The sequence below is a fragment of the Podarcis erhardii genome, assembly GCF_964252035.2.
Source record: "Podarcis erhardii genome assembly, chromosome: 13".
Classification (NCBI taxonomy): Eukaryota; Metazoa; Chordata; class Lepidosauria; order Squamata; family Lacertidae; genus Podarcis; species Podarcis erhardii.
The window spans coordinates 22,490,100-22,514,043 of record NC_138502.1 but is presented as its reverse complement, the minus strand read 5'-3'; the positions used below and the strand labels follow the sequence as shown (position 1 = coordinate 22,514,043).

General features: G+C 41.3%; 1 protein-coding gene and 1 long non-coding RNA gene across 5 annotated transcripts in view; one reads left to right on the top strand and one right to left on the bottom strand.

Annotated features, from left to right (window-relative positions):
• Positions 1–11,703: 11,703 nt before the first annotated feature.
• LOC309327086 lies at positions 11,704–12,467 on the top strand. Its single transcript, XR_014150404.1, has 2 exons — positions 11,704–11,920; positions 12,037–12,467. It is a non-coding gene; the product is annotated as an uncharacterized lncRNA (long non-coding RNA).
• LOC309327083 (butyrophilin subfamily 1 member A1-like) overlaps positions 12,038–23,944 on the bottom strand; it is a 33,835-nt gene continuing 21,928 nt past the window's right edge. For 2 of the 4 annotated variants that reach the window (XM_081836148.1, XM_081836147.1), the window contains exons 4-12: positions 22,712–22,813; positions 21,598–21,645; positions 20,032–20,100; positions 18,566–18,619; positions 17,511–17,555; positions 16,566–16,586; positions 16,316–16,336; positions 15,149–15,175; positions 12,038–13,204 (exon numbers count right to left, since the gene is read on the bottom strand). In XM_081836148.1, coding sequence (XP_081692274.1) covers positions 12,609–13,204; positions 15,149–15,175; positions 16,316–16,336; positions 16,566–16,586; positions 17,511–17,555; positions 18,566–18,619; positions 20,032–20,100; positions 21,598–21,645; positions 22,712–22,813 — 983 coding nt within the window. In that variant the 3' untranslated portion in view covers positions 12,038–12,608. The remainder of the gene's footprint in view (positions 13,205–15,148; positions 15,176–16,315; positions 16,337–16,565; positions 16,587–17,510; positions 17,556–18,565; positions 18,620–20,031; positions 20,101–21,597; positions 21,646–22,711; positions 22,814–23,944) is intronic. The other 2 variants (XM_081836149.1, XM_081836150.1) reach the window with 2 other exon arrangements.

Sequence of the window (23,944 nt, the reverse complement as noted above, 5' to 3'; positions counted from 1 at the left end):
TCTCCTTTCTCTAGCTTTTGATATATTCCTCAGAGTGGATGTTTCTACTCAGAACCAACTCTCTCTCTCTCTCTCTCCTCTCCCAACCTATCTCCCAACCTAAAAAAACCTGCCTCTCAAAATCCTCTCCTTTTCAACCCTCCCTCCTGGAACCCTGACCAATCAGAAGCTGCCATTGATTATCCATTTGCTGGCAGGAAAAAAAGAAAAAGAAAACACTTGGTGAACCAACCTGTCCAGCAAAAACAAACTTTTCCGTCACAACTTGTCTAAACAAAAATATTCAGGCACCAAAAGGAATACAATGAAGATGCTTGCCACAGGGAATTCCAAAGTCTTGCCACACTCAAAGACCATTTCATAGACATGCAGAATAGGTATTATGTGCTACCTGTAACAGTAACAGTTTGACCAATCAAAGTGCTTGAATGGGCATATATATCTCATAAGTAAACTGGTCTCAAATTGTTAAGGGCTTTATATACTAATCATAACATCTTGAACTTGGTGTGGCAGCAAATTGGCAAGCGGTGCAGATCTCTGAGCACAGAAATTGTATGCTGAGAAGACCTAAATTCAGTCAGAAATCGTGCTGCAGCATTCTGCAGTTACTTCAACCTCTTGATCAAGTGGAAAGGAAGCTCCACAGAGTTCACTGAGTAATCTAGTCTTGAAATAACCAAAGCATGAACTATTGTGGCCAGGCTTTCCAGGTCCAGGAATGACTGTAGTTGTCAAATCAACTGCAGTTGGTAAAAAGCACTTCTAGTCACTGAGGCTACCTGAGCTTGCAATGACAGAGCTGGATCCAGAACCTGGCTCTCAGGTAAGTGGGGTTAGGAATTCTGCCTAAGTAGTCTGGCAAGTGTATGCAGATGATCCTAAAATGAGTAGAGTTGTGCCTATAAAAACATTTAAAGACACACCCCCCCCCAGAATATTCATTAGTTGAGGGGATCAGTGCAGTCAAGGTGGCTTGTCAGCACTCATTTTTCAGCTCCTGTGAAGGTCTGTTTTCAGCAGAGGTGGAGCTAGCTGCGCTGGCTCCTGGAGCAGCATGCATGCTGTGCACCTGGAGACGGGGCTTGCCACCTGCGGGGTGGGGCTAGGCACCCACGGGGGGTGGGGCGAGCATTCCAGGGGGTGCCGCCTGCGACGAGCATCTCAGGGGAGGTGGCGGCGGCGATGTTACCTCACCTCAAGGATGACACCCGGGGTGGCTGGCACCTACTGCACCCCCTTTTTCCGCCAGTGGTTTTCAGCAGACCCTTTCAAGTTGCCACATGGCATTGCTATGATGTCAGGAAAGTAGCAGAAATTCAGCTACCCTTAGGAACACAGAAAAAGTTGTGCTTGTTTTGGCCAACGTCTTCCTTCTCCAGCAAATATGTTAGACAGAATGTCACCAAGAGCCTAATTCCTTGGGGGAGGCTAATTACAGTTTTCGCCATTCTCAATTGCATACATTGTGATTGTCATTAAGGCCTCTGATATGTGCCATATTTTTCTCCTTTTGACCAGCCACCTCCTGGTTTCCAGAATCTGAATCCTAACAAAACACCAACAAAAGCCAAGCTATGTTTTTAAAAACCTTGCTTGTTGTTCAGAACTGGAACTAAGGACCCAGGATCCAGCATACTCCAGTTCCATATAGTTTTCTGGTATATGTATGTAGATAGAGGATACAGGCTCCAAATATTGCCTCAGCAGAGACTGCTGCTTTTCAAGCCAGACTGCTATACATACCTGTTGTTATGACAGAAGGCGGAAAATCTGGCATCTGCACTGAGAGGGGAATGACCATAATTGGGACAGTGTTACTGGAAATGTTTCTAATGCTGTTGCAGATACCTCACAGTGAGTTCCAGGAGCACACTGCAAGATGCATTGTTCATGACCCCATCTATACGCCTCATAAGTATTATAAGTCAGGCGATCTTATAATTGGTGGGGCTGCCTCTCTGATGCTACTGTTTTTGGATTCATTTTCCTTCACTGAATACCCTACTCCTGATACTAGCTTTCCCATGTAAGTATCTTTTGTTTTTCTGTATTATGACAAAGGTTGTCAACTGCAGCCTTAATGGAATCAGTAGCGCACATGTGAATGTTTATCAATAAACACCGGAGGGGCTTATATTCATAGGGTATTCAGAAGATGCTATTAATCGTTTTTTAAAAAATCCATGCAACTATACATGATTCGTTCAATCTCACATATAGTTTGATCATTCTACAATGACCTTTACATCATTTGAAATCCTCTAATCCCACAATGCCAGATACATTGCCTCAGGATCAAGGTGTAATAATATATACATACTATCACTTTCTACATGTTGCAGCTTTGTGTGGTTCTGCAAGTTTGCTATGCTCTCAGCAGTCTATCAACTGCTATTGATGAAGCGGGACAGCTACTAAACAACTTTATTTTTGTTACATTTCCTGGTGCCTTATTATCTAACTTTTTTCCCCAGTGTTGTGACAAAGAATTACCAGCATGTCCTGGCCTTGATATTTGCTGTAAATGAGATTAACAGAAATCCCAAGATTTTACCGAATGCTTCCTTTGGATTCCACATCCCTGAGAGCTACTTCAGCCAGAAGTGGAGCTACCACATTGCAATGGAGTTTTTCTCCACACGGTATAGATTTGTCCCTAATTATAACTGTGATGTCAAGAACAACCTCATAGGAGTCATAGGAGGACTGGGTTCTGAAACCTCTTACTATTTGGCTGCCATCTTGGACATCTATAAGTTTCCACAGGTATAACATACTCTTGGAACACTGAGTTCTCAAAACTATTCGTCTTTCTTGAGGAGGCAGGATCTAACTCCTCTTGGAAGGAGACATTAATCACCTTTCTGGCCCAGCCAGCTCCAGCTGTTCTCTCCTTGCTAGCTTTTATCAGTTAAGACGTTTTTGCTTTTAAATGTTCTTGGTGTGCATTTTATTCTTCCTTCTGTAAATTATTAGATATTTCTTTTGAGCAGTATAGAATATTGTAAATTTTAATTAAATATTCATGTCTCTCTATCTGCTACTTAAGGTGCAGAGGAGAATTTTATATTGGGTGAAGTTTCTGAGTACTCTTCACAAGCAACTCACATCATTTTAAACAAAATGTTCAGTATCTATAAATACACACATGCACGCACACCACCAACCCAGCCCTACAGGTTTCCAAATCAATTTCTAAAACAACTTCCTGAATCCCCCCCTTTTAGTTCACCTATGGTGATTTTGTCCCCATGCTGAAGGATCACTCTCATTCACTGTCCTTGTATCGGATGGCTCCAAATGAAATCCACCAGTACAAGGGAATGGTCCAGCTACTTCTGCATTTCCAATGGATTTGGGTGGGTCTAATGACCATGAATGAGGAAACTGGAGAAACATTTTTGAGCAACCTACTACCAGTACTTTCTCAGAACCACATATGTGCTGCCTTCACTGAGAAAATTCCCACAAAAGCCTTTTTCAGTGACTTCTTAAATTTGCAAGAAAAGTGGAACAAAATATTTGCAGATGTTACAAAAAGTAAAGCCAACACTATTGTTGTCTATGGAGAAACTTTGACCATGATAACATTGAGAGGACTGCTGCATGAAGGAGAATCTGAGTATGGGAAATCATTTGGTAAAGTGTGGATTATGGTAGCCCAGATGGACTTTGTGGCTGTGTCCATGCACAAGGACTGGGATATAGAAGCCTTCCATGGTGCCTTAGCCTTCACAGCCCACTCACAGGAGGTGCCAGGATTCCAAAATTTTCTTCAAAAGCTAAACCCTCATTTCATGAAGGGAGATGGCTTCATCCGACCATTCTGGGAGCAAGCATTTGGCTGTTCATTTCCAAATTCCCATTTTAATGGAGATGATGTGGACACTTGTACTGGAGAAGAGGGGCTGCAGAATCTTCCTGGGCCTTTTTTTGAAATGAGCATGACTGGCCACAGCTACAGTATCTACAATGCTGTACAGGCTCTGGCAAATTCGGTACATGCCATGTATTCATCCATATTCAAATCTAAAGTCACGGTGGAAAGAAGGAAGCTACAGCTTAAAAATTTGCAGCCATGGAAGGTAGTAGTTTTCTCAGCATTCTGCCTTCACCATGAGAGCACAAGATCTTAATGCAGCCTTCATCCATCTGATGTCTTCCAGATGTGTATACCATGACTCCCATCACTTTGAGTCTGGAAGGCTGATGGTGAGAAATTATGGGAATTGTATTCTAAAACAATTGGAGGTCATCAGTTGGTGAAGCCTGTATGTGTCAAGATCATGTGCTCTGAAGGTTTTTCACATAACACCTCAAAGATATTGAATTTAATTGTATAATTTGACATATGGACATTTATGACCCTTTCCTGAATACTGCAATACAACATTTTTCGGTTTTACAGTTTTCTCTGTGGAAATGAAAGAGATATCTATACCATTTCCATATATTGTTTACTCTGAAATTTACAAGGTAGCTCTTGGTCACAGAAATATTGGTCCGCCCAGAGTACCTGATTGCAAATATAACTAAAAGTACCATCCTGTATTAATTGGCCTTTATAAGTATAGATATAATAATATTTATATATAATGAGTGGCAGCTGTTAGTACCTGGACTTGGTATGGCCAAGGAGGTAATGAAGACGGAGTCAATAAGGTCAAATGAGTGGGAACAAATAGGTCACATGGGCAAGGCCAAGTTGTTCTGTTTTTGTCACATCCTCCACTGCAAAGTTGTGGACATCAAAGCTTTGCTGTTATATAAGTACTTAGTGCCAACTAAACTGCAAAGTGTCTAATTTTGTTTTAGAAGGGATCCCTACTGTCACATTTTCTAGTGTGGATTGATGTCACAATAACCATAAATTACTCAGAAGTAAGCATCACTAAATTTCATGGAGATGTCAACCAGATAGGACTGGCTCCTGTGAACTGTTTAGTGTCAAGGGTGTCATACAAAACTGTTAACAAGTTCCCTCCAAAACTTTCATCCCTATGGAAAGAGATTATCCCCCCCTCCAACTTATTCACTTCTACAGCTTCTTTCCAGAATGTAGAGGGATATGAAATGGACTAGGGTATAGGAGTCTAAAATCAGCACTTTGGGTGATCTTTGACTATTCATGGACACCGTATGTCTTAGGGTTATGAAAATCACACGTGGAAGAGCAGAATCATGGATGTCTTTAAAGGAAACCAGACTCAGTTGTATTACTTGACTCAACACAGAATAGCTGGTCATGGGAAGGTAGCAACATAAACAAGCCAGTTCTATTGGGTCTGGTGGCTACCCTAGGCTGCATTTCTAATCATGCCTACTCTGAAATAGTAAAGGTAAAGGGACCCCTGACCATTAGGTTCAGTTGTGACTGACTCTGGGGTTGCGACGCTCATCTCGCTTTATTGGCCGAGGGAGACGGCATACAGCTTCCGGGTCATGTGGCCAGCATGTGACCAGAGCAGCACACGGAAACGCCGTTTACCTTCCCACCAGAGTGGTACCTATTTATCTACTTGCACTTTGATGTCCTTTCGAACTGCTAGGTTGGCAGGAGCAGAGACTAAGCAACCGGAGCTCGCAGGGATTCGAACCGCCGACCTTCTGATCAGCAAGTCCTAGGCTCTGTGGTTTAACCCACGGGTCCTATTAAATTCAGTGGGGCTTACAGATGGATAAGTGGGTTAATTTATTAACCGCAGTAAAATCACCTCCTGAAGCAGGCATTCTCTGGCTGTCTCCCAAACCAAAATGAAACAGTTAAAACTATAATTTAAAAGCAGAACACAATTAATATGCAATTAAAAACATAATTAAAGTTTAACTTCAAGTTAATACTTTCCCAAGAATATACACTTTAACATACAGACACTGCAAGTATATATAATAAGTTAAACACTTTGAATGCAGTTTAACAAGGGACAACATGGAAATAGCTTCAGCTATTATTTTTGCATAAGGGCAAGAAGTGAAGATGCTGTAGAGAGGAAAATCCAAAGAAAGGAGAAGTTGGGCCAGGCATGTGTGGTTCACAGCATGCTTTCACATGGGGTGTATTTGACCCTATCAACAAATATTCATCCACAAATCTAAGTGAATGGGATGGGATGCAAGTTTAGAGGAAATTTATTGGATACTAATACAATTCTAACACTGATTTATTTTTCCATTCCACCTAGCTGCATCATATTCTGAGGAGCATCTCGTTTAACAACAGTGCAGGAGAAACGGTGCACTTGAATGAGAATGGAGAATTGACAATGGGGTTCGATATTACAAATCTGATTACTTTCCCCAATAAGTCATTTCTTAGAATGAAAGTTGGAAGAATGAATCCTTGGGCTCCTCATGGCAAACATTTGAGCATTGATGAAGACGCCATTGTGTGGCCTAGAAGTTTTAACCAGGTGGGACATCATGATAGTTTTTAGCTTCCATAAAATAAAAGGAGGGAGGGAGAGGAGAAACAATTGTTTGTAGCATCCTTAATGGGATGTTTCTATAGTCTTTATCCCAGTTTTTTTATTATTATTATACAGTGGTACCTCGGGTTAAGAACTTAATTCGTTCTGGAGGTCCGTTCTTAACCTAAAACTGTTCTTAACCTGAGGTACCACTTTAGCTAATGGGGCCTCCTGCTGCCGCTGTGCCGCCGCTGTGCAATTTCTGTTCTCATTCTGAAGCAACGTTCTTAACCCAAGGTACTATTTCTGGGTTAGCGGAGTCTGTAACCTGAAGCGTCTGTAACCTGAAGTGTCTGTATCCCGAGGTACCACTGTATGTTAATGAAACTGAGAATGCTACCAGCACAGAAGGTACAGAGACCGACTGACCATCCCAACTGACACTGCTCAACACCTCATGAGCACCTGCATTAATATGACAGAATCCAAGGATAATTCTATGAGGATAGTGATGTTATCATGCTATTTGATAAATATATATTCTCAATGTGAATTATTCACATTTCCTGAATAGGTGATGCCCCTTTCACTCTGTAACGGCAACTGTCAACCTGGTTACCAGAAGAAGAAAAAGGAGGGGGAGCCATTTTGCTGCTATGATTGTATTCAATGTCCAAAAGGGAAGATTTCTCATGAAGAAGGTAGAATATGCAGCACCTAGAGTAATCTAGCATTCTGCACCATTGTGTCAAGAGTATGGCAATGATGGCACAAAGGGCCTCTTTGTTAAAGCACCTTGTAGTTGGTGATAGTAGTCATTGCTGCCTCTGCTTCCTCCTGGCACCACAACTGGCCCTCCTTCCACTCACAGCAGGAGGAAGTGGAGAAGGGGCTGGCCATTGGAGCCATGCCATGCTTGGTTCCGTATTTCACCTCCACACTTATTGGACTTTGGGGGGAGCCCAGCCTGGGGCCAAAAAGGGCACAGTCCCCAGGAGCTGGTTCCCCTTCCATCTACAGTGGGGGAATCTCAAGTAAAGCACCCATGACAGACGGCCATCCAGCCTCTGCCTAAAAACTTCCGAGGAAGGAGAGTTCATCATCTTCTGAGGGAGTCTGTTACCCTATCAAACAGCTCTTGCCACCAGAAAGTTCTGATGTTGAGTCAGAAAATCCTTTCTTGTAACTTGAAACTCTGTGGTTTGTGTCCCACCCTACAGAGCAGGAGAAAACAAGCTTGCCACATCTTCCATGTGACAGCCCTTTAGATATTTGAAGATGGCTGTCGTATCTGCTCTCAGTCTCCCCTTCTCCAGGCTAAACAAACCCAACTTCCTCAACCATTCCTCATAAGGCTTGGCTTCCAGCCCATTGATCACCTCATCTGCACACATCGCAGCTTGTCAATATGTTTCTTAAATTGTGGTGCCCACAATTGGACACAGCACTCCACATCTGACCAAGGCAAGTTAGAGTGGTACTATTACTTCCACTGAATTATGTGGCAGAGATATCTCATCCTGGAAGTTAGTGCAAATGTTTCAATCTCTCTCTGTTACCTGTTAAATTCAGCCTAGCTGGAACATTAGTAAGTAGTAAGGGAAAGCTTGCCTTAGAATACAATTGGTGCCAAGTGATATGTTAGTAGTTTTATTCACTTATCTTGAAAGTTGCACATCAACATACACACACTTTTGTCTTCTTAAAGGGAAGACTACAGAATGATTTAATTTTTTTAAAGGGGTGTGCTATTCCTAAACCTGATTGTAGAAATAGAAGGAATAGCTTCAACTGCAAAAAGCAACTTCTGAAAAAGTTTTTCATCTTTTTTTCAGATGCAGATTCTTGCACAATGTGCCCAAAAGATCATTATCCAAACAAAGAAAAAAATCAGTGCATTCCAAAGCTGATAACCTTCTTGTCTTATAAGGACCCTTTGGGGATGAGTTTAGCTATTTTTGCACTTTTATTTTCCTTGATCACTGCTCTAGTGCTAGGAGCCTTTATAATCCACCGTGACACTCCTATTGTCAAAGCCAACAACCGGAGCCTCACCTATACTCTCCTAATGTCCCTCCTGCTCTGCTTCCCTTGTGCTTTGTTGTTTATTGGCCATCCTGTGAAGGTGATGTGTCTCCTCCGCCAAGTTGCATTTGGCATGGTCTTCTCAGTGGCTGTCTCTTCCGTGTTAGCAAAAACCATTACAGTGGTTCTGGCTTTCATGGCCACCAAGCCAGGAAGTAGCATGAGGAAATGGGTAGGGAAAAAGGTGGCCAACTCCATTGTTCTTCTCTGCTCTCTTGTTCAAGGAATTATTTGTACCGTATGGCTGGCAATTAATCCTCCATTTCCAGATATGGACATGAATTCAGTGACTGAAGAAATTGTACTTGAATGTAATGAGGGGTCTGTGACTATGTTCTACTGTCTCCTGGGTTACATGGGCTTCCTGGCTATTGTGAGCTTCACTGTAGCTTTCCAGGCTAGAAAACTACCTGACAGTTTCAACGAAGCCAAACTAATCACTTTTAGCATGCTTGTGTTTTGCAGTGTTTGGTTATCCTTTTTTCCCACCTATCTGAGCACCAAAGGGAAATACATGGTCGCTGTGGAGATCTTCTCCATCTTAGCCTCTAGTGCTGGGCTGCTGGGTTGCATCTTTTTCCCTAAATGTTACATTATTTTGCTGAGGCCAGAACTGAACAAAAGAGATCACATAATAAAGAGAAATGTTCACTGATGCTTGTGGACATTCTGCAACCCTTAGAGTGGACCAAATTTGCAGAGTAACTTTCCAACACAACTTCCACTCTCAGGCTTTTATATATTTGCAGTAGGAGATGACAAATGCACCTGCTTTTTAAATTAGCTGACATAGATTATTCTAGTTCCAAAGGGTTCCAGAAGTGTTTCTGGAACAATTGGACAACCTCTGTTTTTCCCCTTCTTCTGCTCTTGAAGGCAATGCTTTCAAATATGTGCACACAGGAGAGAGCAGGCTACAGAGGATTCACAGAGACCATTGTGTCAGCACAGCCCTCCCCACCTGAGCCATTCATCAAGGGGTGGCCATTAATCAAGGGGACCAGCAACATGGCTAGTGGGAAAGGCTGGGCTGGCGTGGCAGGCTCTGTGAACCTCTGTGCCCTGCCTGCACAGGGGAGGACAGGGATCGCTGCATGGGGGCTCCTGGCTTGCAGCCCTTCAAAATTGTGCGTCTGCGCTCTGGCTCCCTGGCTCCCCTCCACAATGCTCCTGCCCAGGAGTTCTTATTATATTTTTTCCTTTTCAAAATGGAGTTCCTACTTCATTCTAGCAGCTCAAATTGTAATCCTTCTTTGCAATATTGTTTGCCTTTGTAATTAAAGTGTAAACAAGCATCCATAAAAAGATTGTTGCATCCAGCTAAGAGGACAATCCTATGACAAGATCTTCCAGGATGCACAGCTAAATCCTGACTCAGCCCACAATCAGCCCCCCAGCATGGGCTCAGATGGTGTAACTTGGTCATCCTGGCTCAGCTGAGGTTGGGAACATATTGGAGGCCTCATTGCATAAAATACTATGGGAAAAGAGCATACTGAGAACAAATCAAATCAAAATGAATCTTTAAGAACAATGTTTGCGTTATTCTTTCTTAGAACATTTGAAGAAATAAATAAAATGGAATGGAATAACAACTATGAAAAATCAACAAACTCATACAAATACATAGTTCTGGAAATTAGATGTAGGAATATCGATGTTTTATTTGGTGTGTTTGGGTTCAAATTAAGGATATTTGTTTATCACAAATGTTTAGCACAGTTAGTTAGGGATCATACTTTGTAAAAGATAAAACCCTTATTTAGTATATTTCTTTATTATCAATATTTCTATAAGTGAGGGTATCAGGGTGGCTCAACATTAAATGGAATAGATTGTAGGCATCCTCAAATCATTTTGGGGTACATTTGCAAACTCGAGAAATGTTGTGGGCACCCCACACAAATTGCAACCAAGCACACTCTGTATCCTCTTCTATTGCCCGCAAATAAAATAGTTTTCCCCAAGCCTAATTTCAATGGGGGGCAGAGGAACAGAGAAGCAAACTCTGCATATTCCAGGGAAAGACTCTGCAGGCATATATGTGCCCATAGGCACCACACTGGCAACCCCTGGAATAGAGTCAAATATCTAAGTAGTCTAAAAGGTGTTAATATCTAAAGAGCAGAAAAAACAACCTGGTTAAATTAAAGACATGCCCTTAATTGATTCTACGACAGCCAAGGGTTGTTTTGTTTTGTTTTTCATTTCCCCACCAGTATCTCCTTTTGTTTCAAATACAGTTGCACCTCAGAAGTCAAACGGAATCCATTACAGAAGTCCGCTAGACTTCCGAAACATTCAGAAACCAAGGTGCGGCTTCCGACTGGCTGCAGGAAGCTCCTGCACAGAAGCCACATTGGATGTTCAAATTCCAAAGAATGTTTGCAAACCAGAACACTCAATTTGCGGCATTCAGGAGTCAAAACGTTCAACTCGCAAGGTGTTGGGGATCCAAGGTACAACTGTACTGCAATTTTCAGTGGCTGTTCATCTTGCTTTGTAGTTATAGAGCCTGTAGAGGAGGGATAAAGCTTCCCATCACCAAGTCCTTTGTAAACGTTCAATTTCCTTTCACTGGAAACATCATAAAAGGACAAGACTTGATCATGCATATCTAGGAATATTCCTAATTTTGTAAGCTTTCCTTTCACTTTCAGGCGGGTCCATGGCTCTGTTGGAGCCCAGTGATTTTCCCCATCATCGCATCCTATGACCCAGTAGCCATTCTCAGGAGACAGGGTGATCCTCCCTTTTCTCAAAATGTTTACAGAGGCAACTCCCAAGTTTTTTTCTGACCAATCTCTACCTCCCAGTAATGTTTCCCTTATAAAAATCCATGTTTTGCCAGAATGAATGTGCGGGAGTCAAACCTCTTTTCCCAGTCAGCAACATTAGAAAAAAATCCTGTGTTCTGAACACTTTCCCCATCTTTAGTCACTTTCAGTTTGGGGTGAGCTGTCTTGGGAGCCAAGATCACATCCACTGCAAAGCAACAAAAAGGGCTTAATTCAAAACGCACACTCTTGAGGGTAGCTTTGTGTTACTTTTTAGGACACCATTGCCCCCTTGTGGATCACCCACACATTTGTAGTTACATGCTAGTGTAGTGTATGATGAACCATACAAATTTCTATCTAAAGGGATTAAACTAAGCTTGTTTCAAAAACTGCTGCAAATATTTTTGGAAACCCATTAGAGGTTTTCAAAAGAGTAATTCATCCAGTTCCTGTGCCAATGGGATTCTGTTACAATCCTCACCAAAATTTTCTTGATACATACCTCTCATTCTCTGCACGCTAAACATATTACAAACTATCATTTCTTAGTCATTTTATTTAGGAACTTATTATTCAGCAGAAAACCAATCTTTTTGTCCTTGCAACATAACTTACGTTCAATACTAGAACAGGGTTTTGTTTTTGGTTTTTGTAAAACAGTTAGATTCACATTTTGCTTTAGAGACCAGATAATGTAAATTATAGATTACCAGAAAATGTAAATTATAGATTACCAGATAATGTAAATTATAGATTACAAGATAATGTAAATTATAGATTACCCTCAGTGTCTGCCTGGTTTGCCTGTAATTTTTTTTTTTTTTTATGTATATTGCCTCAGATGGGCTTAAAAATATATTTTTAGAGAAAACACTTATCTAAGTTACAAACACATTCTTCAGGTTGCAAAAGTGTTACACTGGTCACATCTTTTAAAACAAAACAAAAAGCATTAAAACTAGCTTTTGCATACTCCTTTATTCTTTTTGTAGGGAAGTTCAAGCCAGTTAATGCACAAATAGTTGAGTGCTAAGTTCAATTATGTTCAATTCATATTTGCTACAACACAAACTATTATGTAAAGAGGTTGACAGATGTTTACATTGGTCACAAGAAAAGTACACAGAAAATCCATTCTGTTTCTGTAATTACATAATGAATTTTCCCACCAAAAAATTCTAAATTTTATGTTTTAAAAGTTGCATCCTTTTGGTTAGAATTTTTCCCTGTAGTTGTGATAATATAACCCTTTAAACAAGGATGCTTTTAGTCTAGGTTTTTTAAAACCGCTTCTACTTCTCTCCTGCTGTTTTCATTAAACGAAAGATTTACACTAATCCTGAGCCATCTCTGAGATGTTTGGTTTCTTCCCATCTTCCTCGACAATATCATCTTCTTTAAGCCATGGGGAAATCTTCAGTGGCTGGCTGTCTAGCTCTGAAGCTACAGAGCCTGTAGAGAAGAAGGGATACAGCTTCCCAGAACAACAAATAGAAAATGTGTATAACTTCCTATTATTGTGGACATCATAAAAACATAGGCTTCCAGCTGGCATGTTTAGGAATATCCCTATTTTCGTTGGCTTCCCACTCACTTTAAGATAGGTCCATTGTTCTGTCCGAGCCCAATAATTTTTTCTACCTTCGAGTCCTATAACCCAGTAGCCATTCTGAGGAGACAGAGTGATCTCCCCTTTTCTATGAGCAAATTCAGAGGCAACCCCTAAATCCCACTTTCTTTTCTCGCCAACTTCCACTTCCCAGTAATGTCTTCCTTTGGAAAAACATTCTTTTGCCAGAACAAATGTATGGGAGTCAAACCTCTCCTCACAGTTAGGAACCTTAGATATGATTCCTGTGTCCCAAAAACATTTTCCATCTGAAATGTTCAGTCTTGGGTGAGCTGTCTTGGGGTCCAAAACCACATGAGCTGCAAAGAAGGAAAAAGGACTTAACACAAAGGCACAGACTTGAGCTATGTGTTACTCTTTAAGGACAGTGACACCCCCTTGTAGATCACACTCAGGCCTGAAAATAGATAACTACAAATGGCACCCCCCCCCTCTCTCTCTATATATATATATATAATGATGGGCACTCTGAATTTCTAAGTAAAAGAAGTAATGGAGTGTGCTTCAAAGAGTATCAAACCCATGCCCACCCCCGTGCAATTCTATTTCAGTCCATAGTACAGTGGAACCTCGGTTGTCAATTATAATCCATTCCGGAAGACTGTTTGACTTCTGAAACTTTCAGCAACCGAGGCACAATTGCCAGTCGGAAAAATCCATTGGAAAAAACCGAGAAACACGCCTCAGAAGGCATTCAACTTCTGAGCCATGTTTGAAAACGGAAGCATTCACTTCTGGGATGTCAGTGTTTGAAAGCCGAAACGTCAGGGCAGAATCATTATGCTCAGAATCCTCTGACATGGAAGAGAGCATTTGGTTAGGAATGGAGGAGGCAGAAGAGGAGAGGGTAGGAGAGCCCAGCAGGGAAACGTCAGCTCCTGTAGACCCAGGGAATCAGGAAGAGGTGGAAAGGGAGCAGGCAGCCTCACAGGCACCACAAGGGTTAAGCTCTGAATCGGAAGGAGGAGGTAGATTTATAATAGCTGGAGCCAGATACAGGACAAAAGACAGGGTCAAAGGAGAGTCATAAAGTTCCCACACTTTAGATGCTGGAAATGGAGGAAGAGGTCACTGGTAGTATCTGATTCAACAGAGTCAGACTAATGGTGATTAGCTCATGATGACTTCTGTAAATACTTGTAAATAAAGACCATAAAAAGGTCAATGGTGTGAAGTGGCAATTACTGTGAAGAGAGAAACATAACTCCCTGACAAACGTTCAACTTCTGAAGTGTTTGACAACCAAAGTTCCAGCATGTTCAATGGGTTGTCATTTATTGTGCATTATTCACAGCACAGGTGGACCTCTTTCTTTCAGGATGATTGGCACATTCTTTGCACTTGGGGCAGCAGGCTTTGTGTTGATTTTTAAATAAATTATGCTAATCTGTAAACAAGTAATGGTGCACTCCTCTTAAACATGAATGTGAAAAGCTGAGAAAAGGTCAGGAGGGATAGAAGGACAGACAAATATGAACACTCTAAAGGTGAAGGGTTTCTTACCTTTCATTGCTATCTAGTTTGAGGGGATTTGGCAAGGGAGCTGCCTTTGATCAAAGGCAGCTTTGTTTCATTCAAGGCAAAGTTTGGAAGAAGCATCTCTTTGGACACTTCCATTTATCCCTGACCACTGACTGTGCTAGCTGGGACCAGGGACATCCCTGAGTGATGCAAGGTCAGATGCAAATCACACATAGCATTTTTATACAGCTAAAAGCTGCATCTGGAGCTGAATCAGAAAGTAGAGAAACTGACAATCCCATATCTTGGCAAAAATAAATTAATCTAGAAGGGTCTAAAAATCCTTTTGATGAATGATAGGGATTGAACTTGAAACGTTCTATATACAAAACACACATTCTGACACTGTAAGTGCCACTTTAATTCACCCAGACCAGCACAAAACCCTTTATGATATTGGGGTTCCATTGTATCAGTTGTTTCTGGGAAACAGAGTATCAAGCACAGTCTGCTTGCTACACAGAGTGTGTTGTTGTTTTTTTACTGCAGTGTATGTTGAAAAGTTTCAATAAAATCTAGGATGAATGAGAGAGAGAGAGAGAGAGAGAGAGAGAGAGATGTGGGGTGTGGTTTGCAGGATGGTCTACATAAGCCCTATGAAACAACTGGGGTTTTAATTATATTGAAGTGGTTGCTCCACTCTCACTGCAAACCCCAGGATTGATTTATCATTTTGCTTATTATTTTGCTAATTAGTATTTCCAAGCATTTGTTATTCTCACCTCTGTAGAGATGCACATCTGCAAATTCTGTGAACAAAGGAATGGACAAAGAAGTTTCATGGGCAATAATGATACAGGCAGCTCTAGTCACACAACCATCGGGAATGCCGGCACAAGAAGTCCACACAAATATTCAAGCCGTGTCAGTTCTGTGCACTGTGCACATGGGCAATGCAGAGCAAGTTAGGAGTTCTCTAATGAGAGGCTGCTTCCACAATTGTGGAAACATGAATGGATCCATTCTCATTCTGGCACCAGTATCGTAAGGGAACAAAGCAAGGTAATATTCAATAGAAGGAGTCCTCACATTCACTCCCCGCCACTGAAGTCACATGTATCCAGAATTCTTCATGAGAAAGGATCCCTATACCCTGCTCCCAAACTGGTTCTCTCCCTTAACAAAAGACCCAAAGGCATGAATAAGATTACATCCAATTCAGACCTGTGTTCCAGGCATGATTTTGTTTTCAACAAGGAATATGTTGGATTTCCTGGCAGTAAGGGAAAATAGCTAATTGCCAAGATACGATCATAATTTGAATATCAACACCTAGGGGCAACTGCCAGAAGGAAAGATAGCAACAGACAGGGATCGGCTAATCTGTCTACTTTGATTTCTTATTTTCCCAATCTTAAGGTTCAGTTCTCCACATCCCCAAATGAAAAGTCCTCGTGAAAATTCATTAGCATTGTTAGTGCATTTCTCCTGACACACACATCAATGCAATTTTTCCTGATGTACACATTTCCACAAGCAATCTTATATGTTATTTCCATACAAATATGCATATTCTATGCACACTTTACCATAGTATATCACATTTCACTCATGTTACTTGACAGCCAGCTGGGTCCTGGCTGAGTTGGGATGGAGGGGGGGGGGATGCCAGCATATATCCAGCTGAGCCAAGAATGGGGAGTTATGCCAGTATAGCCCAGTTGTGCCAGGAACCTATCAGGTCAGCCAGAGATCCACTGGATCCTAACCCTACTCATCCTAGTAGATCTTGATAAAGAATCATTCCTTCACCTAAGGAAGTTTGTGCTCTGCTATAACTACCTCTCTATCCTCTTCTCTTCCATTTTCTGTTTGATAACCTGTCATATACTATTTTTTCAAGAACATGCATTTCCCCCCGTTAGTGTGAAATGTTACATATGAATTACCTATTTTTGCCTTCAGTTGTTCTGAAAAAGAAAAGATATAATATAAAGATGACACTTTAAAATGAAGTATTATTCACCTCCCCTTCCAAAATCAGAAATTTGGTGGTGGAACACTGAAAAACTTCCTTGTGTAAAGGAAGTGCTTTCTGTTAGCACAAAAACCTACTGGACACAATGGACTCAGAGGATAAGAAGTGTTGCAATATAGAATCAACTGATAGTTTAAGCTGGGTGATGTTAGAATACTGACCTATTTCTCTCTTTAATTCATCTGCAAAGGAAAAAATATATGGATTTTACATGTAGTAAACATTTCAAAATAAAACTAGAATCAGTGTGTGGCTCAAATTCCTACTCTGACATTATTTAAAATCACTACTGCCCTCTCACTGTTTCATCCTGCTTGCTCTACTCAGACCTATGCTGTTGTTAAGAATAACCATTTTTCTGTCAGTGTTCCTCCATCCCTGCTTCCTCTACTCAAAGTTCTGCCATCCGCTGTTCTTCCATTCCTGCTGTACTCAAACTCCTCCCTCTCCCTTTTCTTACCTGTCTTCTGTGAAAGACATGAAGGATGCAGAGCCCTCAAATATAATAATGCCACACAATGTATTTCATTCCTGGTACTATGTGGTGTTTTCAACATGAAGTTCTAGATTCAGTGTTGTAATTTTAAGCAGGTATTTTATTAGCAAATACCTATATATATACCTATATATGTGCAACATACTTCAGCTGAACTTAATATTCTCAACTGGGGTATCATCAACCTTTACAGACCCAGGACCCACTTTTAACCCCAGCATGCATATAGGAACAGATGCAGGTCAGCATGAAGAAGGAGGGCCAATTGTCAGTGAAGCTAACTTTTTATTCAAGGAAATAAACATACGCTCAACAACACTTCCCAGTGTAAATGTAATAATATAATAAATATAACCACAAGAAAACTAAAAGTTTGTGATATATTTTCTATCAGAAAGTTGGGATCAAGTAGCTGTTTAAGTGGTGAAGTATTTTACTACAGTACCAACTTAGAATAAGGGAATTAATATTTTTTATTGGATGTATTGTTTTAAATCTTTCAGCTTTCTAAAAATTAGTTTTTATTCAAGATTTTCTTGCATAACAAAGAAACAAAGAAAAGTACATACAGTGCCTCTGCTTTTAATTCAGAGTCTTTTCCAACACATACCATTTTCTGACTTTAAATCAGGAAACAATGAAAAATAGATTATACCTGCAAATGAAAAGTTTCAGATTAAAACAGTAAACAGCATGAAAATGAAAGCAAGGATGATTCCTACTGTGAATCTCACCAGGCTCCGATTACAAGTGACACAAATCACTCTGCTCACAAGTAGTCTGCTGACAGGGGTCTATTTGTGTGCAATATAGCATCAGAGAAGATCGCTGCAGCTTCTTTTGAAATACAGCTTGAGGGAAACCAGCAATCCCATTTTATGCAATAAATATTGTGTATTAACTTGCCCTGCTATTTCACTACTTACTTCAGTAGGCCCTTTAATGTGAAGAATTCCATCCCAATATCATCATTTTTTCAAAGAGAAGGAAGAGTCCCCATACGTCCAGGAAAACCTGGACATCTCCTCTTTTGGGGGGTCAACATGCCCGTCTGGGCAGATTTTTACATTTTAAAGGAAATGTCTGGGGTATTTGGGCTCAGGTGACTTGGGCTGTCCTCTTATCTGTTCTTCAAGATATGACAACACTAAGAATTGATGGTGTGCATATATTTCCGGTTTTTTCTACCTAACAGATCAGGTTTGGGGAACCTTTTTGAACCCAAGAGCTGCAATCCCTGGCAAGTGAATCCTTGGCCACTGGTGGCCAGGGCCAGAGGTGATAATAGGCACAGCAAGAGATTTCAATCTTACATTTGTGCACCAAGCTACATCCCATCTACACAAAAATCAGAGGTTTCTAGTACACCCACAGGAGCCAACTCCTAGAGGCTGAGGGCCCCAATAAAATATTTGAGAGTGTTGATGGGCATTGTCATTCAAATGGTGTGTGCGTGGCATGCCATGTGATTGATTATGTGGGTCGGGGCTTACCTGTGCCCCCCATATTTTATTCAAGTTTGACACTCCAAGTATGCCCAACACCCATATCTCTTTGCCCAGGCAAGCAAGAGCCTTTTCTGCACTTCAAGCATACATTGCAGCCAGACAAAAACACTCAAGGAGAGTTAGATGAAAATGCTACACAATCATATATTTAAAGTACCCACGAGTCTTTTCACTGTCCATTTCACAGAGTCACGAATGCATGAAAAAATGCCTGAAAAACAGAAAGGGGGGGTGAGAAAGGCCTGAGCTAAACTTCCACAGTCCCTCCCCCCATTTTTTAGGAGGCTTTCACATCTCAGGCAATCACTTCCCACCCCCATGCAGTTGTCCTGAAGCTATGGGAGGAGTTGGTGTAGCTTTGAAGACAACACCCTCTGTCTAGAATCACAGACCCTCCAAGTGTCCCTATTTTCCAGGGGTGTCGCTGATTTAGAGAAGCCGTCCCAGTTTCTGATTTGATCCCAGAATGTCCTACTTTTCCTTAGAATGCCCCTATTTTCATTGGAGAAATGCTAGAGGGTATGGAGTTATCCAACCCCTGAGCCATCTAAAGGCAATTCTGCATAGGGAAGTATTTTTTTTCTAATGTTTAATGTTTTATTATGTTTTTACATATGTTGGAAGCTGCCCAGAGTGGCTGGGGCAACCCGGTAAGATGTGTAGGGCAAAAATAGTAAAATTATTATTATGGAATGGGATGTCCCTATTTTTATTGGAGAAATGTTGGAGGGTATGGAATCACTGATTTGTTTTAGATGTCCAGACCAATATCACAATTTTTTCAAAGTGAGGATAGAATAGAATGGATGCTCAGTTTTTCCACCTAACAGATAACGGTTGTGGAGCCCTTTTCCAACTAAGGGATATATTCTTGGGCAGCCAGGGGTAGCCTTGGACATATGGCCACTGTAGGCAAAATGCCCTCCCCCACAGATTCAGACACCCTCATCTCCCCTTCCTTCCCCCCACTGTTGCATCTGTCCTGCCATTGGTCCTGCCACAACTGCACCCCTACTTGTGGTCGTGCGTGCACTGCCAACCATGATGCAGTGGGGCAGCAGCGAGGGCACAGCAGTGGAGACAAGGGCACTGTGGCAGCAGTGGCAGTGGCCTGGGCAAAGCCGTAGCAGGGCTGCTGTCAGTGCAGCAGTGCGGTCAGGTAGGGGGCTGGATCTGCCACCCAAGGCAAATTGCTTCCCTCTGCTTCATAGACGGGCCATGCTTGTGCACAACCTGGGGGGTTTTGTGCCAGTGGTGGCCCAGGCCAGAGATGGTAGTAAGAACTGCAAGAGATATTACTCATATTGTAAACATGCAAGTTTCATTCCATTTATACAAAAACCAGGGGTTTCTAGTACACTCACACCCGTAGCTCTTAGTTTTGGCAAGCATGAGCCTTTATCATAGTTCAAGCATACATTCCAGCCAGACAAAAACACTCAAGGAGGGTGCAGAGCAAAGCTGGTGAGGACTGAGTCCTGAAGAGGGGGCATAACTTGGGAAGAACCCTGAAGGATGGTTAGAAAGGCTTGGAGAGCTGCATTCAGCCCCCAGGCTAGGGCCACTGCACTCCTGCAATAGATGATCTGTACTTTTAACATGTCAGTCGTATACTTAAAGTACCTTTGGATTTCAAAAGCTGTAGACATTCTGTTATCAATCTCACAAATTCATGAATATAGAAGGAAATGCCTGAAAAACAAAAAGGGGAAAGGTAAATAAGGCCTGAGCTACAGAGGCGGGTGTGTTTGTGTGTGTGTGTGACATTGTTGCAGGTTGTGCCGGAGCAGCTAGCTCTGCCTCTGCTGAGCTAGACCCCTATGGGGTTTTTTAATCACTCTTGCTCTTTAGGAGGCTTTTACTTGTTACATAATCAACCCCCCCCATTTATGTTATCCTGAAGCCATAGTGCGAGTTTGTGTATTTTCCGATGTGATTGCTGTTCCCTTGTGACTTTCTTGCTCTGCTGGATATTGTTTTGATAATGAAACAGGAGGTGGCAAACAAGAAACATCACCCAAGTCCTTGGTGATGAAAATCTCTTTATCTAAACAAGAATAGGTTGAAAGCTCTCCTCTAATCTATGGTAGTGCTTCCACCATCTCAGAGCAGGAGTGACTGCAAAATTCATTTGGGGAATAAATTCATTTGGGAAAATAATGCCAGTAGTGAAGATCATTTGGGAGGAATTATTGTAAGAAAACAGTAGCAAATGTTTTATCAATGATACATAAGCACTGTTTATCTTTGTTTTATGAGGAAGACAAGTCTTGACTGTTTTTAAAAGGAAGGTGATGGGACTAAGGCTAGAGAGATTTTTAACAAATGTCAAACGCATTACAGGAGAGCTATTAGAAGGTGCATGTGTAGTTGAAGCATTCACTTTCACATTCAAGAATTGCCCAATCAATTACACAGCGCTTCTGATTCTTCAGTAATGCAATATTTGGAATTAGTGAAGCTATCGTACCTTGGATGGATTCCTGCACTGCAGGGGGGTTGAACTAGATGATCCTCAGGGTCCCTCCCAACTCTACAATTCTATGGCTACATGACTGGGTAGTGGCAATGATCATGTCAACTGTTAGCAAAATTGGTGTGCCAAATATAGACAACCTAGAAGCCTAAATATGGGAAAGAACACATATCTTCTAAGCCCTATTCTATAGGATGCAGGTATCTGCAATCACTGATATTTTTTTTTCCAAATAGGACTAAAATGTCTGTAGAAAAGTGTGAATGACAAAGATATGTCCTTATATTTACTATATGTGTTAGCTGGTCTTTAAAAATGTCAACCTTATACTTAAAGTACCTATAAATTTGAAAGATTTTGTTTTCAAAATCTCAGCTTTCTGCCTATGACCTCAAGTCAGGGACCGGTGCACAAATAAAGAAGGGAATGGTGCTTGAAAAAGTGCAGAGGCAGTTAGTATGTCCTGGTGTCATGACAAATTACAGCTGACTGAAAGTGGAAGCAAAAGGTTTGGAATTCCTTCCAGCTTTGTTCCTTCTGCTTTTCCTAGCCTCCTCCTGGTCTCATATGCTGCACACTTGCCTTGCCTTCTCCAATTCATCTAGGAGAAGGAGCTTGGAAGCTTCTGCTTTCAGTTAATTGCAGTTATAGATCTATACATAATTTCTTATTCTTCTGCAATACAATAGTTGGAATTACTTAAGGTAACCTACCTTTAAATGTATTTTGCACCTTTTCATAGCATTTTCTCAGGAAACATTCTGTCACAGAACAAGAGTAACATTTAAGACATACATGTGGATGAAATCAGCTTTAAAATCAGCATTGTAATTATGACTCTAGGACCGGGAGATGGCACTTGTCAGTCTTCCAGTTGACAAAGTGGAGGTGCAACACATGTACAACCTGGAGCCTAAATATAAGAGAGGGTGTAGAAAACCTATTGTGGATGATTTTTGTTTTTTATTTCAAAGAGGTAGGTCAACTGGTTTGTACAATTATTATTCCTCCTTGCTGTTTGGCACATCCTAAAGGATCAAGCCCTTTAGGACTCCCAAGGGTTTTTGGTTGACTTTATTGTCTTGATTTCTGTTTGTGCTTCAGGGATAAGTGCCAGCAAGAAGTGCAAGGGTGCTCTTGTGGGCCAGTTGAAGGCTGAGTGACTGCCAGAAGCAGTAGAGCTGCAGGATTAATAACTATGCTGGGCCCTGCCTATTTGCCTACCTCACCTGGCAGGTGATATAACATCCCTTGCATCATCCCAATAATAGCTTCTGGAACAGGTGTGAGGCATCTGAATATCAGGCCAGCCAGCATGTAACCACTAAGGGCCTAAGGTGCATAAATCTCCCTGATGGGGTCTGACATTGGAGCTTTGATATATGTAGGCCCTGCTCAGAAGGGTTCAGTGTACTGCTTAGCTGCATCCTTTTTTGTTATTGTTTCATGAAGCTGCTGATAACTGAATGGGTAATTATTTTATCTTGTTTATGCCATGTTATTCTCTTTAAAGACCGTTTTGATGTGCATATTATTCTGTATTCAAGCAATGAATTTTCCCCCACAAGTGTTATTGCCGCTGAATCTAAAATAATGTGTTTTTATTTATTTGGCAAAACAGAAGGTATATGTCCTCTAAGTCCAGTTCTTCCCTCTAGAATGCTTTCTCCCTTTCTGCCTCAGGTTAGGTATTATATGTTTAGAGCCAGGACCAAAATCATCAATTCTTTAAACTGATGGGAAAAAATGTTATGCATAAACATGAATTTCATAGTTAATGGGTTGCCTATACTTTTACTGTGTGAGTTACGTATATATTTAAAGTACCTATAGATTTGACAGGCCACAGGTTGTGTGCATATTCTTGAAGATTTTTTGCTTTTGCTTTTATGAAGTCAGGAAACTGAAAAATATAGGCCAGAATGATATCTGAAAAACAAAAACAAAACAAAACCCACAAATGAATATAAAACCGGTTAAAGACGGGGTGAAGTATTCATGGATAGACAGTATTGCATTAAAAATAGGATGTAACCAAAGATATTGCAGTTCCATCCTGCTGGCTAAAAATGGGGACATTTATGGGAAGTACCTGTGCAATTAACTCCAATCAGAGCATTCTGCTATTTCCTATATCACTTGTAATTGCTTTGATAATGAATCAGAACATGACAATAAAATCCTTCCAGCTCTTATCAGGGGGAACAATTAATATATAGAAGGATTTGTCATATACATGCATACCTACATGTAAAGGATGTTGGGGAGATGTCAGGAACAAGAGCAATGGTTCCAAACTACAAGAAAGAAGATTCCACCTAAACATTAGGAAGAACTTCCTGACAGTAAGAGCTGTTCGACAGTGGAATTTGCTGCCAAGGAGTGTGGTGGAGTCTCCTTCTTTGGAGGTCTTTAAGCAGAGGCTTGACAACCATATGTCAGGAGTGCTCTGATGGTGTTTCCTGCTTGGCAGGGGGTTGGACTAGATGGCCCTTGTGGTCTTTTCCAACTCTATGATTCTATGAAATGTCAAAGCCACAGCAGGTACTTTATAAACAATGAGGAAGAGTCAAGCAGGGGGAGACAGAGGAGATGGAAAGCTGGGAGTCTGTGTTATCAGCAGTTCTTGGCATCCATCTCTCGCAAGAGACAATGGAGTGTGCCTCCAGGGATGAAGTCAAACTGCATTGTTTTTTGCTGTGTTAACAGCACTGAAGTGACCTCTCTGAGGCACAAGCCTGGGCAGTGTATATGGACGTCCTGGGCTGCCCAAGTGACAAGACCAAACTCTCAACCTCACTTATGTGGTCTAAAGGAAAGCACAGTGATACATTTGGCACCAGGTTAGCTGTAGGAGTTGCTGAAAGCAGGTGTACCAGATGCCATCCAACCATCTTACAAGCTCCTCTCCAGATTTGTGTAGCCTTTTCTTCTCATGAAGATGTCCCATAAGGCAGCAGAGGTTTGGGATCAGAGTTTTCATTCTCCTAGACGGACCACTCTCCCAGGTTGATGAGCCCTATCTGCCCTTCATTTCCCTCTACAGCACGTGCAGAAACT